The sequence below is a fragment of the Centruroides sculpturatus genome, unplaced genomic scaffold (assembly GCF_000671375.1).
Source record: "Centruroides sculpturatus isolate CEXI.00-Female unplaced genomic scaffold, Cexi_2.0 scaffold1703, whole genome shotgun sequence".
Lineage (NCBI taxonomy): Eukaryota > Metazoa > Arthropoda > Arachnida > Scorpiones > Buthidae > Centruroides > Centruroides sculpturatus.
The window spans coordinates 77012-95563 of record NW_019385901.1 but is presented as its reverse complement, the minus strand read 5'-3'; the positions used below and the strand labels follow the sequence as shown (position 1 = coordinate 95563).

At 31.6% G+C, this 18552-nt stretch overlaps 1 protein-coding gene across 1 annotated transcript in view; it reads right to left on the bottom strand.

Moving 5' to 3' along the window:
• LOC111612487 (protocadherin Fat 1-like) overlaps positions 1–16176 on the bottom strand; it is a gene marked incomplete at its 5' end in the record, with an annotated part of 59043 nt that extends 42867 nt beyond the window's left edge. Inside the window, 3 exons of the mRNA XM_023353709.1 lie at positions 3638–4458; positions 13591–14259; positions 15846–16176. Of these exons, the coding sequence (XP_023209477.1) occupies positions 3638–4458; positions 13591–14259; positions 15846–16176 (1821 nt within the window). The remainder of the gene's footprint in view (positions 1–3637; positions 4459–13590; positions 14260–15845) is intronic.
• Positions 16177–18552: the final 2376 nt, after the last annotated feature.

The following is an 18552-nucleotide window of genomic DNA, read 5'->3' as shown; positions in this document are numbered from 1 at the left end:
TACGGGGTCTGCTACTAGCAGACCCCGCCACGCGTTGTTTCCAAATTCCAGGTAATTCGAGGGTAGTGAAGTTACTTCGGGACGATAACATGGTGAAAAGGGACTCCCAAATGAGCACCAGACTCCTTTCACCACCTAAGTAAAGCCTAAGTAAAGCCTACGTAAAAAAGTACAATCCCAAAGCAGGGTGTGGTGATGCTGTAACACCATCTTGGATAATTTGGTGTCACACCTTCCCACCACAACAGAATGTTGTAACGTAATTTCACTAGCATGTTGTGGAGTTATGAATGATGACCTTTGGCAAATAAAAGAGTTCACAAGCACTTTCGAATAGCACAAAGCTATCATTATCAGGTGAAAAATTGAATACAACTGTTTCCAAGTTTGGAACCATCAAACAGCTTATGGATTTAAATGAAGCACGTGGATAGAATATCAATTTGAATTTGAAATAGAATAAAATTCAAAAACTTTTGAGCAGCCATATGAGTATTGTAATATCCCAAAAATGTATAGTGAACAATAATAATGTATCAGAGATGTTGACTAGTTTGCTTACATAATGTTATCCATATTTGTGGGATTTCAATAGCAGTAGTGTTGCATGGTGTTAAGGCCAAGATGTAAAGGTTGGTTCTCCCAAATAAATAATTCGTGCCAATTGTTACACCCTTTTAGTAATTTTGTTTGGGCCCAGGGTGGGTGATAATCTTGCTCAAGCACTTTTTTATCTAATTTGGTTGACGGTCTGTTGTTTCTGATATAATCCTGATGTTCTAGGATGCAAGAAATTAACTTTCTGGCCATGGCCCCTATGTAGCTGGTTTCTTCTCCTGATAAATCATGTTTTAGTGGAATTTGATAGACCCCAGATTTTTCATTCAATTTAAAACTATCCCTATCGTTACATAATAGTCTTCATAACGTTGGTTGTGTGGTTAATGATAATATAAAACCATTCATTCTAAAAAGATGTACTATTTTTAGAGAAATGGGGCCTAAAAATGGAATCAGGGGATGGGCTATTTTTAGCTCCTTTTTTTGTTGTGAAAAGACTGTGAAAAAAGCTTATTTTTAACATAATTTTAGAGAAAATGGAATTTAGATCAAGATTTTTTTTTTGTTGATTTACAGTAAGATGCTTGTAAAAGGCCAACCTGGCCACAGTGTCTTTTGAGAAATAAGAATAAACAGCTTTTTGCATAGCACTGCTAATGAGTTACAATTCTCCTCTACTAGTGCTTGGTTGGAAGGTAGGAGGTAAGCTCTCCTAATGAAGGAAATTATGGCAGAGTTCATGTAGTTTTTGGGTTGTAAGGCTGTTGTTGGTATTTGTGATGCATTATTGTTTTTATAATGTACAGAGAATAGGAGTTCAGGAGATGTATGGATTTCTAGATCTAAGAAAGAGATTTTGGCATTTTGTTCTCCTCTATCGTGAAGTTGATAGAAGGATACATAGAGGCTAACGCTTGAATAAATTGTTTTAGATGTTCAGTAGAGCCTTCCCACATGCATAGTATGTCATCAACATACCATAAATACATAATCGGGTATTGGATGATCAAGGGGCATTGAAAATATGATGTTCAACGTTGCACATAATGAGCTCTGCCAACATAGGTGATAGAGGGGAACCCATGGCACTCCCTGTGTTTGTTTATATATTGTGCCTTTAAATTGAAAATAATTGTTTTCAGTTATGAAAAAGAGGGCTTCACATAAATGTATTATGTTTGATGTTGGGTAGCCCGAATTGAGCAGCAGTGCATTTGAAAGCATGATGGCCTCGCAATATGGTACCAATGAATACAAGGACTTGACATCAACTTTGTACAAGTTGTACGAATTAGTGGGGAGGTCTTTTAGTTTATTAAAAATGAATGCTTTAGCTTCCATGGAGGATGTGGTTACAAATGTGGAAGGAGGTAATAAAGCTGTAATTTGTTTAGCTATCACAGATTCTAAATGGTATGTGCGGTGGATGTGTTTATTGACTAAAGGTCTTAATGGCCAGTCAAATTTATGGGTTTTTGCCTCAAAAAATAATCTAGGGCAAGCAACATTCGTTGGTGGATTGAGAGGACCTACTAAGGAAGCAACAATTCCTGGAAGAGCTATAATCTTACGTGTCTTTCTTAGTATGATATCCGTTGGGTCCTGCTGTAGTGTAATAGATTTGGATTGCTTCAGAAATTTGTTGGCTCTTGCTATAAAATCTTGGTTTTTGCACAGAACAAATTTTTTGTCTTTGTTTGCTCTCTTTGGAACACTGCTTTGGAGACTACTCCCTAACATGAAAAAGGGATAAGGAGAAAGTAGCAAACCAAGATATATTCAGCAAGTTCTTCAAGATCTAAATGAAATGTGCAATACCATAATGTTGTAAATGCCAAAAAACAAACTTTTCAGGAGAGATAAAAAAAAACACTTTTTCTAGCAAACAAACTTTAATCAAATGCTAGAAAAATTATTTGAACAATTTACATTTTGGAATAATACAATGGGTTTAATTTCAAACACCTAATTATAATAGTAATAAAATGAAAAAAGTTTAAAAACAGGGTTAGAGCCATAAAGTTGTAAATGTTGAAAACAATTGCAGTCATAAAATGAATGTTTCTACGGCTGAAAAACAGTTTTGAATACCAAAAACTTACATTTAAATTATTAAACACAATTTACAAAAAATTCAATCTCAATTTTAACATTAATAACTGGCAATAATCTACTAGTTGCTGCTTCCTGGCTTCACCAATGTTGGGCCCACAGTTTTGGTACTTAGAATTGGACTTCAATCTTTATCAATTGTAATATAATTATGATAAATGAAAGAAAATATAAACAATAAGATATTCAGTGTAATAAAAGTTAAAATGTAATTAAAAATTTTAAATTTGAAAGATTAACAGAAGTCCGAATATCATTTTGAAAATCAAATAATAAAGTTACATGGGTTTACATATTATTAATCCAGTTACATATTATTAATCCAGCATTAAGTTATCCGATTCTGCTAGAATCTCCTTGAAATAGGTTTGTTCTGTTGAACTTAAAAATGTTATCAAATGTTACTTTTGTGAAATTCTAAAATGGGAGCGAGCAAAAGAAAGTGGAAGATTTTTGATATCATCAATGCTTAATCCATCTTTCAGTACATTAAAATAAAAACAATTTTAAATTTACTTTGCAATCATTCTAAATTTTAATAGAAAATATGTACAGGGTCCAATACAGTAAGCTTGGTTCCATGCCACTGGACTTTAATGCAATAGTATGAATTGCAGTAAAGCAAGTCACAGCCTTCTTTTTTCAGCCTTTCTTTTTTCAAATTGCCAAAGCATTTAAAAATCTAAGAACATATTTACACTATCATGTATTGCAAGTAAAATATTACCAGTCCTAAAGATGATGCAAAAGTAAAAATGATAAATATAAAACCCCCTGAATATTGCCTTGAGTGAGGGCAAGGCAAGAACCAAAAGTAATAAACATGAATTTAATAGTGCCATATTAGCAAAGCACTCTAAAGCAACGTATAACTGTATTGTATATTATATAAAAATTATTTTCAATATATTTCAAAATTAATTTATTTCAAAAACTATTTTAAATATTTTTTAAAATTTTTTACCTTTAATATTAAGTTTCCAGGTAATGCTTCTAACTGCACTGTAGCATAATAAGGAGTATTTATAAATATTGGCTTATTATCATTTACATCAAGTATAGTGATGTTAACAATTGTGTGAGCAACCCACATTTCTTCTGAATGTTTACTTCTGGCTTCAATTACAAGTGGATAACTATTGCATGTTTCTCTATCAAGAGAAAGTCCCGTAGTTCGTATAACTCCTGATGTTTTTCCAATGTCAAACTTATCTGTAGGATTCAAAATTTTAAAAAATACATGTTCATCTAACTGAGTACCAATTATATTCACAGCAGTTAAAACATGACTGTCAGTTACATTTTCTAAAACTGATACTCTATATATTTCTTGACTGAAGTGTTTGGAACTTGGTTGAATATCTTCAACAATAATAATAACTTTGGACTTTGCTTCAAATTTACCATCATTAGCTGAAATAACTAGATTATATTCTTTATTTAATCCAACATAATTTTTTACATAAATATCTCCTGAGATTTCATTAATTGAAAATTTCTGACCCCAGTTACCTGATATAATAGAGTACTTTATGATATCAGAATCGGGATCAAATGCATGGACGGATTTTATCAAAACACCTTCATACGTAGGCAATAACAAAACAGTTGAATATATGGATTTTTCAAAAACTGGTGGACGGTCATTAATATTGATTACTGAAACATGAACAATGGCAGGCACTTCGGCACTTAATTGAGGCCAACCATGGTCAACTACTTGGACGGTAAAAATAAATTCATTTATTTCCTCATAATCTAAAGGAAGTTTGGTTCTAATAGCACCTATAAAAATAATTTTTTATCATCAATACACTTCCACTCTTAATATAATCTATTTTTGAAATAAACAATATATAAAATATAACTATAACAAATCAAAAACATAATATACATTTGTAATAATAATCAAAAAAATTAATAATAATTGTATTAATATTATCTGAAGCAAGATAAGTAGAAACATTTACTGTTTCTTTCATACGTGGGCAATCCAGAAAGTAACTTATGTTTTGGCCGCTAGGGGCGTGGGATTGGGCTAAAGCCATCATTTTGGTGTCAGCGTGTCCCCTTGCTCATTTCACATTCAGCTGTGTTAGCTTGTGGCTTGTGTTGCTTCTGCTTTGTCCACTGTGAATTTTTAAAATGTTGCTGCAATTGAATTGTAAAGTGCAGTCAGTGATTAAGTTTTTGTTGGCAAAAAACCATAAACCAATTGAAATTCATCGGCAACTTTGTGAGGTGTATGAAAACAACATAATGAGTGAAGACAGAATGAGGCAGTGGTGCATTATGTTTAAAAATGGCTGCACTAATGTTCATTATGAACAGCGAAGTGACTGACTGAGCATTTTGACTGATGAACTGGTGACAAAAATCAATAGAAAGATTTGTGAAAATCGCAACTTCACAATTACAGAGTTCTCGTTTGACTTTCCACAAATTTCACATATTTTCTTGCATGAGGTGGTAATGCACAAGCTAGGCTACTATAACTTTTGTGCCAGATGAATACTGAAAATCTTGTCAGATGACCACAAAAAACAGCACATGGCAGCATCATTGACATTTCCAGAAGCTTACCACAAAGATGGTGACTCACTTCTTGATCATGTCATAACTGGGGATGGGACTTGGATAAAACACTTGAACTGTGAGACAAAAATCAGTCTATGGAGTGGGGACACACAAGTTCTCCCACAAAACCAAGGAAATGTTTGCAAACATCAGCAAGAAACATCATGGCGACCATTTTTGGGACAAGAGGGCATGCTTCTGGTGGATTTTCTCGAACATGGTTCAACAATAAACTCTGAGATATTGTGAAAAATTAAAAAAGTTAAAAAGAGTAATTCAAAACAAATGTTGAAGTAAATTGAGTTCCACGATTTCGTTTTTTCATAACAATGCCTGCCCACACATGGCTAATCACACTTGACAGTTCTTGGATGGTTTTGGATGGTCTTGGAGTTCTTTGATCATCCACCAGATCTTGCGCTAAGTGACTACCATTTGTTTCCACACAAAGTTGTGGCTTGCAAAACAGCGCTTCAACGATGACACAGAACTGCAGGTAGGCATGAATGTCTCAGGCAGCAAAATTCTGTGACAATGGAATTAATAAATTGGTGCACTGTTAAGTGCCTCAATTTGAATGGCAACTACGTTGGAAAATAGTTTAAGAATATGACTTTCGAACGTATATAATAATAAATGTTTCCTTTTACTTGGGTATTTTTTACTTCTAAAACATAAGTTACTTTCTGGATTGCCCTCATAATTTAATTTTTCTTTTTTTAATTAAAAAAATTAAATTACTAGCCACAATTCATTTTCTGCCTGAACACAAATTACAAATTGAGTCAAAGCACTAGAAAATCAATAACATTGTTTGAGGGCAATCTACTGTGGCATTAACATCACTAGCATAAAAAGAATTTTAAAAAATGTGCATGCTTACGTTAGTAACCTTGTATATCAAAAATGTCATGGACCCCAATTTTTAATGTTTTTAATTTCCTCATCTCATATTATGCAAAATGACAGTTCAATCAAATTTTGAGAACAAACTCAATACTATAACCAACATTAAAGAGGCTTCATTAATGCTCTGTCTCAATAAAAATTAAAAAAGAAATCTGTAAATATTTTATGTCCAGAATATTCTATACAAAAGAAAAAATAAATATTCTTTCTTAATTCATAAACCAAATGATTTCGAGCAGATACAGATATTCTATTTCGAATTTCAATTGTCTAGAACCACAGTAACCCAGTAACTATGCTAGCATTTGACACATTTTTCATTCTCCCTCTAGTATAAATGAATTTCGAATCACATTGTCTTAGTGATTTCTCTTCAATATTATATCTAAAAAAAGTTCTGTATTACATTTTAAAAAATCAAAAAAACATTTTTAGAATAAAAAATATGTCGAATGCTAACATAGTTACTGGGTTGCTGTGGTTCTAGACAATTGAAATTCGAAATAGAATATCTATACCAAAATCATTTGGTTTACTAATTAAAAAGATGCAAGAGAATACATTTATAATCAAAATCCCAGTAAAATAATTAATATTAGAAAATTTCTTTGCACCTTCTCTCAATAGTTTCCAAGTTAGATAAACATTGGTTGGATATTTAAAAATTTGGAAAGGAACTACTCAAAAATACTTTTGTGTACTCTACTTTCATATGACCAATTATAGGGTAATTTCACCAGTAGTCATATATTTAAGATGTCATACATCATGCTTTTTTGTTAACTTACTTTCATGTATAAACAAGCACAAAAAACCAGTAATCCACTATAAAAGTAACAATTACTAAAACAAATATATTCAATTGTCTTTGACAACCATCTTCAGGTTTTTCATAGTACAGATAGAAAAAAACTGAAAAAAACTAAATTTAAATATATTGAAACTCATTAATTCCGTGTAGAATATCACATATGCTGATGAATGGTGTGGTGGTTGATGCACGACTTAACTTGAGTGTTCGTTAATTTATAAAATAACTGAAGCTTTATATCTCACCATGAAAATTTATTTACAATCATGTATAACATTTTGCTTTATACTTATTGAGTAAAGTTCGATCAGTTACAAGCATGCACCAGTACAGAACATTCACTTGTCGTGAGTAGTGTAGCCGAGAGAGAGAGAGAGAGAAAAAGAATATGGCGGACAGACTGCACATGTTTTAATAGCTCCATCTGGATTTTCAGATGGAGCACTAGGTTACAATTATTTGGCCACTACAAATGGTAAAAACAAAAAAAAAAATTATCATCAAAAGAATTTTCAATATAAAGCTAAAATCATCAATATTTGCTGGATATAATCAATTATTTTGGTAACTATTAAAAAACTATTATAGACAAATAAACAATTGTACACATTAGCCCATTACAAATAAACAAATTTCTTATGTCCTTCTAATCCAATGTTCACCAGAGGTCAAAAATCTCTCAGAAGACTATTTTAATTCATGGGTCTTTTATTTACTGTATATGCATTTTTTATCGAAGTTTGTACTAATCCCTCCTCAATACACACTGATTGATGTAAAATACTGGGAGAAGAACTCTGTCATAAAATACACTTACATTGTGGAAGGATTTGTACCGACTGATCTGAAATGCATATAAATAAAAGATCCACAAATTAAAATTATCTTATGAGTGGTTCTTGACCTCTGTGAACATCAGATTATAAGGACATAACAAATTTAATTAAAATGCCTCAATGTCCTTTTTTCTTACTAAAATGTAAATTTTCAACTATGGTTTTCTGTTATGGAATAAAATAAAAATTGTTTTCTGTTAAACTTTGTAGCATTATCTGTAAAGTCAGTATAATAAGTCCTGATAATAGAAGATACTAATTTATAGTCGAAAATTTACATAACAAATTTGTTTATTTGTCTAAAACTTCTTTTCAGTGGTTACCAAAATAAAAGAATTCTCAATAAATTATAAATTAATAGTAAAACCTGCACTCTCAACCTAGGTTTGACACAAAAATACAAATGTGGTGACACATGTCTCACGTTCTATCTAAATTAGTTTAAAACTCGCAGATTGGAAGATGTGCCATCCAACATCATTATCAATGACATCAAGAAATGTTTAAAACACCCACATATGGGCCAGCAGCCTATATGTGAGTGTTCTTTTTAATTTACTCAAAACTGCTGCAAGGTGCTGTAAGTGTTATGTTATGGTGTGCATTTGGATGAGGTGATATGACAAATCCAGATTTTATCTCTGGTCATATTAATGATGTAGGACACCAGCAAGTACTAGATGTGCACATAATACTATTTGCAGAAAAAATTGGAAGGACATTTTTTTCAATTTCAACAAGACAATGCACCCATTTATAATACAAAATTAACTTGGGACTGGATTCTGGCAAATGGTATGCAACTGGCCCCCACATCCTCCTGATCTTAATCCTACGGAAAACATGTTTGGAATTTTAGAAAGGAAAGTATATAGGAGTGAAAAGCAATATACATCAGTGGAATCATTAAAAATGGCAATAACTGATGCTTGGCACAAAATTGCAGATGAAAAGAGGAAAAATTTTATTAAAACAATGCTAGATAAAGTTTACAAAGTAATTAATAAACAAGGTGGATATATTCCTTATGAATAATTAATAAAGTCACTAATTATTTAAATATTAACGTGGCTCAGTGGTTCTGTCATTTTGGGACTGTTATATTTTATATGAACCAATCACTGTAAACAATTGAGTTATTTTTGCTATTATTAATAATTAGGTACTAAGTAATTTGGTAGTAAAGGTAGATGTTAGGTGCTATCTTTAGATAAAAGATAGCACCTAATATCAAATTACTTAGTATATCAAATGACTTAGTATCTAATTATTAATAGTAGCAAAAAATAGCCTGACTAATTATGGCGATCTTTTGGTTTATTATTAATACATCGGGCTTAGTGATTTATATATATATATCCTATTACAACATTGTTAAAACTCATTTATATTTTTATTTTATTACTGTTTTTCTGATAAAATTATTATTATATAATATCAGAATAAACCAATAGTTATTTTCATTCTATAGTCTTGTAATGTGCTTTTTATTTTTTTATTAGTGTCATTATTTCACAGTGGCTCTGTTACTTCAGAACTGTCTGTATGTGTAACTTGGGCAAGGACGATTTGTGAAGAAGCCAGAATTTTGAAATTCCATTTAAGGACGAAGGTTAAAAATCAATTTATTGAAATTCCATGTATTTGAGGTGAAAATCTGTCATGTAAAATCTACGGTCTGATTGCTTGTCATGTGCAATATGTTAGTTGAGTTAAAGATTGCTATCTATTTACATTGATCTTTATAACAAATTTTTATTTGGATCTTCATGACAGGCATTTAACATGCACAATGTCATGATGACAAAATCAATTTTAGAAAACAAGGATATGTGCAACTGCACATTTAAAACACTCACATATAGGCTGCTGGCCCATATGTGGGTGTTTTAAACATTTCTTGATGTCATTGATGATGATGTTGGATGGCACATCTTCCAATCTGCGAGTTTTAAACTAATTTAGATAGAACGTGAGACATGTGTCACCACATTTGTATTTTTGTGTCAAACCTAGGTTGAGAGTGTAGGTTTTGCTATTAATTTATAATTTATTGAGAATTCTTTTATTTTGGTAACCACTAAAAAGAAGTTTTAGACAAATAAACAAATTTGTTATATAAATTTTCAACTATAAATTTGTATCTTCTATTATCAGGACTTAATTACAGGATTAAATGACACGTGTAACTCAATCCTCCTGACACATAACAAGGGACCTTTCTAGTTATTGATCTTCTATTTCTTAGAATATCATATACATCAACCACGTGCTCTTAGACAAAGCCCGATTGTATTGAAATTAACAGTCCTCTTAATTTTATTAATCTTCTTCACACATATCTTCTAAATATCTCGGCCTTATCGTTGATACTTGGTGGTTATCCGATGAAAAAAAATTTTTTTTTTCTTTGATTACCTTTACTTGATGATAACTTGAATTCCCTTGTAGTCCATCCGAACGTCCAAGAGCACCAAGGAACAAAAAAAGATCTTCACTCAGATCATACGCTCCTTTTTACAGTTCACTCCATCCGGGGATCTTTCCTGTCACATGGTCTAAAGGTTAGCCAATAGGCAATGTGTAGCCACATGACCCAATAACCGGTGAAATGTGAGAAAACGAACCGCACGTGATATAACCAAAAAGCACCCGACATGGCTAACAAAACACCAATAAAAAAAAACAACAGAAAAAAACAAAACAGGATAAAAATATTTACAATAATCGCATAGCACTACAAATCAGTATGCCAACATTCCCACCAGGATAAACCAGCAATACTGAAATATGATTTTGTGGTCTCCCCAGATAAACCAGCATGCCATTCATTACACAAAATTATGGTATAATTGTGGCATTTCTCTCTTTTGTTTACAACAAAAGTGTAGAGCAACAAAAGATTTCTAGTACATGAATTTAACATAACCTTATCTCATACTGTACTGTGTTGAATTAATGAAGGAACATCAGAGTATTTTCACATTATCAGATAAAGTAACAAAATATATCAACTAGTAAAAAAAATACATATAGATTAACACAAAGGCATCAATACTTTTATTACACTAGAAACATCTTTGAACCTCTCCATTAAAATATTTTTGATATAACACTAATTCTTACATTTTAGTAAGTTTATGTTCAATTTATATGATTAAAAACTGGATATATGTATAGATAAGTTATACACAAATCACAAAGAAATCCAACACAAATTATCATCTATACACGTTCATACAAACATTTTAAGCTATATTGAGTAACCACCTTCATGAACTATGATGTTCTAAAATAGAACTAATATTCTGAATTTGAAAAATTCTATTGCAGGTTTATTGGAAGGCATGTGTGATATCAAATATGTGAAATCCACGATTTTTACGCCGATGTCGGAAAAATCTTTGTAAACAACTCCGATGGGAAAAACCCACTCTTGGTGAGAAGTATATCGGAGGTCACTGATTGTTTTCACATTAAGGTGGGAAAGTTGACAGTTAGTTGATCGGAATGCACCATAAGTGTCAACAGAAGTCGATCAGGTGACTCATTTCCCACAAATAATGTATAAAAGCTCGAGTCCCCGAAAGCTCCGGGCGATCCCTCGGAAGTTATACTTGGTAGATGTGCCATATTTGTCTCCATACTCCGGACCGACAGGACATATGACCAACCACAGCTGTTTGAACTTCCATCGCCATTAACGAACATATTCAACGAACGCATTTTAGACATATCGGCATAGAGGTATTTGTACTTTTTAGAGCTTTGTGAACTCTCTCTCAGACTAGAGGTAAAGCTATTAGAGCGTCCCTTTTGTATAGTAAACTTATTTAATCGCATTTAACCTATGTATCCTAGCTTAGTTATATAAATAAATGCTTGTTTAGTTTTTAAACCTGTTTCCTGTCTCTGATGTACTGTATAATATATAAGATAGTATACTATCTAAAACACTTCATTTCTAGACATCCCACTCAACATAAAAGAAACTATGTCTCAGTATTCTGTAGTGCTAATGCACTAAATATTTCTTGTTTGTCCTTCTTTCCTTTACTACTTGAAATTTTTCCTTTTCTTACCTCATCTTTTCTTACCCTTCCCTGCACATTCAATTGTTCCATCTTTCTGTTTCATCCTGTCTTTACGGCCTTTTTTCAATCCAGAGGACTGACAACTGGGTTGGCCTGGGAGAGCCACATACATAGAAGAGACCAGATCCCATGGGAATATATAAAAAGAAGTAAAAACAAGAGTGAGACTCTCTTTTTTTCCCCTTTAACGTCAGTGGTTAAGGGACAAGTGTGAGGAGAAAGGATTATGATCTAGAGAAGATTGAGAACTTCCAGGGGAGACAGGAACTGATTCAATCCATCCCAATCAGACAGTACTGGACTAACAATGAAGATGATACAAACCAGATGTGGATATTAACCAGACATGTCATCTGTGAATGATATTTTGTTTCAAGTGGGTGTAAAACATGGTGTGTGAAACAAGTGTTATCTATTCTGTAATATTGGTCTGCCCCTCATGTTTCATCTTCCTTCTTTCTTTACTCTCACATCAAATATTTCCCCTCCTAATAGATTCATGCATGTTGTGTACTTAGTCTATAAGTTATTTCTGTATTGTCAGTTAGAAGTTATGTACTTGAAATTTGGCAAACTTAACTATTAGTAAACAAAGAAGTAAGGGATTTGGCTGTCAAGCTTAGTAATCATTTGAACAGTTCATATAGTAAAGTTATTGATTAACCAATTTGTTTGTTGCAGTATCAGTTCCTTATCACTTGTGTGTTATGGGAAATTCACAATTCCAAGACCCATGGTAAAACCCTTTGTTTATCCAGCACAATCATACAATCCATACTCTTAAAAGTTTATGGCTTTTAGAGCTTTGATTAAAGACCATATACACAATCCTCATCAACCAAAGATAGAACAAGTGTTAAAATATATCCAAACCATAGCAATACATGTTATTGTGTATTGTAACAACACAAGAATTACCAAAAAGTTAATTACAAAGTATATCTTTGAAAACAATCAACAAGCAAGAGAACAAACTCTGTACAAAGTGACCAGTTACAATGATCTTAGTAGCACTTCCAAGAAAATAGCAAAGACCTCTAACACTATGCATCAGAAACATTATCTCAGAAATAACAAGGAGACTGTGGATAAAAATGTACTTCCGGGTCTCTATACTACTCCAATAAAAGACCCAAGGAGTATATTGAAACAACTACCTGGTCATAAAGCACAAGAAAGTAAGAACATCAAACCACCATTGATAAAGGGCAATTGGACAGGGCTTTGGCCACCTAAGCACTAGTATCTATCCAGTTCAACAATGCACATCTTATCCATCAAGTGTGAGATAAAACACATTAAAATTTTGGAAAAGTTAGAAATTTATAGGACCAACAGAATAAATACATCAAATAATTTCAGGGACTATGACACACTTGCAAATGCATGGTGAGCATTTTTTGAATTGTTGTAGATAGTTTACTACCTTTATTTGACATCATACATGCCTTCCAAACTTGCATTTGAATTTTTTAAATTCAAAACATTAGTTCTATTTTAGAAAGTCATAGTACCTGAAGATAGCTATTCAATATAGCTTAAAATATTTATATGTTTTTGAACTTGTATAGATGATAATTTGTGCTGGATTACTTGGTCATTTCTATATAACTTAGGTTCAATTTGTTTATAATTACTAATATAAAATTATTATTCCTATCTTTAAATAAAAATAAATAGAAATTCTTACCAGTGTTGTGATCAATTTTAAAATATTCATTATCAAATTTTTCATTTATTCTGTAGGATAGCATGGAATTTAGGCCAGAATCATTATCACTTGCAGAGACAACCAAGGGATAGCTTTCATTGGTCCAAACTATACTTCCTGCTTTTAATGACTCTTGAATTTTTCCTTTATATTCTGAATGATGAAAAACTGGTTGGTTGTCATTTCTGTCCAACACATGAATTAGAAGTATTGCAGTACTGTTGCCATTTACTAAATTTGTTGCTTGTATTGTTAAATTATATAATTTTCTCAATTCATAATCAAGCATAAAATTTGTATATATAACACCAGAAGTTGGATTAATAGAGAAATGTTCATTTATATTTCCAGATATTATTTCATAAAAAACAGATGATTGACTTGCAGCTACCAATACTGCAACAGATGTTCCAGGTTTCTCATTTTCATATATCTCTGTCATATATTCATGATGATCAAATTTAGGTGGTGCATTATTTGCTACTGTGACAATTATGTGAACTGTAACACTGTTATTTAGGGGTGGATTACCATGATCTGTCACTCTAATGGTAAGAAAGAATTCAGGCATACTATTTCTATTTAACTGTTTAGAAACTTTTATGATTCCAAAAACTGAATCTATAGTAAAGAAATTCCCAATGTTTCCTATAAATAGAAAAAAAATGTGTACATAAGTAATGAAGTAATTATTAAAGTAGTTTCAGCAAAACAATCTACCAGATGTTCAGTCTAATTTTCATAAGGCTGATTTTAATACTTAAATAAAACAATTTGACTAGAGGTATGCAGTTACACCAGCATCTCTTCATAAATTTAATAATTAAATAAATAATTAATAATAAATAATTTAATTAATTAACTTTTTAATTTTAATTTAGAATGTTATGGAAGAAAAGAAACAGCCTGCAGCAGGACTCAAACCTACAGTTCCTGCTTATCGTACAGATGTTTTGCCAGTTACACTATCCGGATCTCAAAATTGAATGGAAATCCAGGTAGTGCAACTGGAAACACATCTGCACAGTAAGCAGGAGTTGTAGGTTTAAGTCCTGCTCCAAGTTGATTCTTTTCTTCCATAACATTATAAATTAAAATTAAAAATTAATTTATTTATAATTATTAAATTTATCAAAAGATGACAGCCTAACTGCTTACTTCTTGTCAAATTACTATTTGTTTAATTATTGAAATTAGTCTTAAAATATCCCAATAATCCAGTAGATCATTTGGCTTTAATTAAAAATTAGGTTAGTGGATTTTATATATATACAGTCAAACTTTGAGTTTCAAACACCTTGCTTTTTGAACAATTTAATTTACAAACAAAATTTTGAATGTCATATTTTCCCCAGTTGCCATATGATAACTCAGTTTCTGATTAAGGCACTCAGCAAAGCTGGCCACCAATGATGAACTCCCTGTAGTTCCTGTGTTAAAGAAAGTCAACAACATGACAATCAATGACGGGACTACCAGTTCAGAAGTTAGTGGCACCGAGATCATCTCGCATCATATAGCGAATCATCGATGATATTGTAATTTAAATTGCATTTTAATGAACATGCAGGGAAGAGACTATTTTCATTTTTCATATACACCACAGTTAAATTTAAATAAAATTAATTAATAAAAACCGTGTTAATCAACACTTAGGTAATATAAATGGTATTCAAGAATTTGTGTTTAAATATGCTTAGGTTAAATTAAATGAAAAAAATCTATTAATATATTATTATATAGTATAATATTAATATTTAATATTTATTAATACTAGGTGCCCAGTTAATTAAACTAAAATGATAATTAAACTTAAAAATAATACAATAATAATTAAAACTGGCCTTTACACTGAAACTAAAACTAAAACTAAAACTAAAAATTAAATTAAATTAAAATTACAATCAAATCACATCAATTGAAACACAGTATTTCTGAAAGTGTGGATGAAGTACTTGTTATCTGTCTTGATTGATTTTGTTATATTTCATGCAGGCAGTCAGAGTTGAGTTGTGTCTATTTATAACACTTCTATGTACAGTGCTAGTTTCCGTTTGATTGGTGGTGACATAACATTTTGCTTTTAATATATAAAAATAAAACTCAAGATTTCCAACCTTATAAAACTACAGTTGGTAAATGTGATTAAGCATAATATAAATTCAAATTATCATTAATGTTTCATTTTTGTACACAAAGTAAAAATAAAATGAAACTTTAAAAATAAATATTACCTGAAGTAATTGAATAAGATAACTGTGCATTCTTTCCTCTATCTCTGTCAATTGCTTTTACTTCTATAACAGTTGCTCCTAAAGCTGATGTTTCAAGAATAAAAGCTTCGTACCTTGGCAATAAAAATTCTGGAGTGTAGTCATTATGATCAAATACATTTATAATTACTCGAGCAAAGTCTCTTTTTGCAGGGGTACCATAATCATTTACCATAACAGTTAATATATGCTTCCGACAGAGCTCGTGATCAAGTGAACCTGCTATTGAAACTATTCCTTGCGTTGAATCTATATGAAATTTCTTCTGGCTCTCAACACTGGCACTATACAATTAATGAATTTGTTAAAATATTTTAATAATATATTTAATTGTAAAAATTTGATTTAAATTATGAAAGATTGGTCTATATCAGTGTTCTTCAACCCTGGGCCCATGGACTGGCACCAGTTTGCAGAAATTTCCTGCTGTTATGTGAAAAATTTCATAGACTGATCTCATACTAACAAAAATTGTAATTTTAGAAAATCTTAATAAATAAAATATCTACAATGGTTTTTATTTCTGTCTTAAGGTTATAAGATTTCTTAAATGTGGTTTAATATGAGAAATTTTTTGCCCTAATTATTATGCATTTTAGCCTAAAAACTGATTATAAACTTTCTTTCTTTAATTGGAATTCAAATGAATCATACAGATAAACTAGGTTAAAACTGAGGTTGTGGTATAAGTCAATTTAAAAGATAGAATAGAAAAATAGAGAATGTTTAGGACAATGTTTAATTATGAGATACATTATCTGTGATATTTCCTGAGTCAGGTAAATAACATTTTATCTTTTCATATTTTAACAATGTAATAATTAACATAAGCACATGCTCATTAATGAGAGTTATTGGACTGCTTTCCATAGCAGTGCAGCTGTGCACAATACGTGAAATATTATTCATATTTCACATACTGCGTGTGGATATTTTTATCGGTCCATAGGTGTGAAAAGATTAAAGAACACTGGTCTAAATTACATTAATATTTCTAACAGACTGTAGTAATCTTAGTAAAATTCAAACAATTTCATCAGAAAAATCATATAAGATTGTTGTCTTATGTTATTGTTATGGTATTTTAACATTCATCTTAATTACTGAACACTAAATTTTATGTAAGAACTTACTTATATATAAAGTACCTTGTATGTAGTAACTTGAATGATTTTTCAAGAACAAAACACATGAAATTAGCAAATAAGGAACAGATTTCACTAACACTACAAACTCAGTACATCTTACACAGTAGAAAACAAAGAATAAAACAAAAAGATACAGGATGTTTAAATCTTTTCTAATTTTTACATCACACAATGCCATTGGACCATACATCCTGACATCATAATACAGTGCACCCTGGTTGTCCAAAATATGAGATTAACAAGAAAGCTGTAACCTTCTCAACATTAAGTTTGGTTCTGTATATTACTCTTAGAATATCTAGTATAAAGTAGTTTGTGAACACAGCTCAAAAGGAGCTGAAAACATTCTTTATGTGATGACCTGGAACATATGAATAACACAAGCCTACAAAAAAAAATTTTTTTTTTGGTGCCTAGGATTTTAGAACTGATTTTAGCTATATTTGGGTCACTGAATCCAAATATGAAATCAGTTTTTCTCTATCAGCTCTACTTTTTTAGATCTGTGTCTTTTTTAACATACAGTGTTACATGAAATGTGAAGCTCTAATTCCAGTTTGTACAGTTCTAAATCATATATGCAAGAATTGATTCCTGTATATTTTCCCCATTGTTAGTCTGTCATCCAGTTAGTTCCAGGTAAATCCACCAAATGAAGTAAGCATTTGGTAACGAATTGATGTTCAATGCTTCAACTAGAGTTGAGGTAAGTTTGTAGCCGTGCAGTGTTTAGATCAGTGTTTCCCAACCTTTTTTGTGCTATGCCCCACCTAAGCCTTTCTAAAATTCTTATGCCTCAGTTAAGTATAGAAAAAATTAAAGCAGGAATATTTGACGGCCCACAAATAAGATAACTCATTAACGATCTTGCCTTCGTCAATTCGATGAATGAAGCTGAGCAAAAAGCCTGGACTTCATTTGTTGCAGGTTGTCAGAAATTTTCTAGGCAAATGCAAAGCTGAAAATTATGTTGAACTGGTAAACGAGATGCTAACAGTTTCAAATTCCTTGGGTGTAATATGAGTATTAAGGTGCACTATTTACACAGTCACTTAGACCGTTTTCCTGAAAATTTAGGAGACACCGGTGTGAGATCCGACCCGTGAGCAAACCAATTTGTTTTTCTTTCTTCTAAATTGTCACAACTGTAACATCTTTTGAATAAATTTATCACTTTAAAAAGAAAAAAATCCTCATCGTCAGAAAAACGAAATCAACTATCTCCCTTATATAAACATATTAAGTATCAAGTTACAACTCTCTCCTTTAACATAAACATTCGACCATCTAACAATAGCAGTCGTCTGCAAGTCTTAATGTTGACGATTAAAGTCCAACTTCGACGATTTATTGCAGCTCAAAACCACCTTTAACCTCACACCTGCTAAGACAATGGGTCACATGACGACTTTTCTCATGGCAAAACATATAAAAAGCCTCCTCCTTCTTCAATTGGGGGAGTCGCCAATCGAACGAACAACGATGAAGTCGGACATCGAAGTCTTCCCCATCGCAGACCT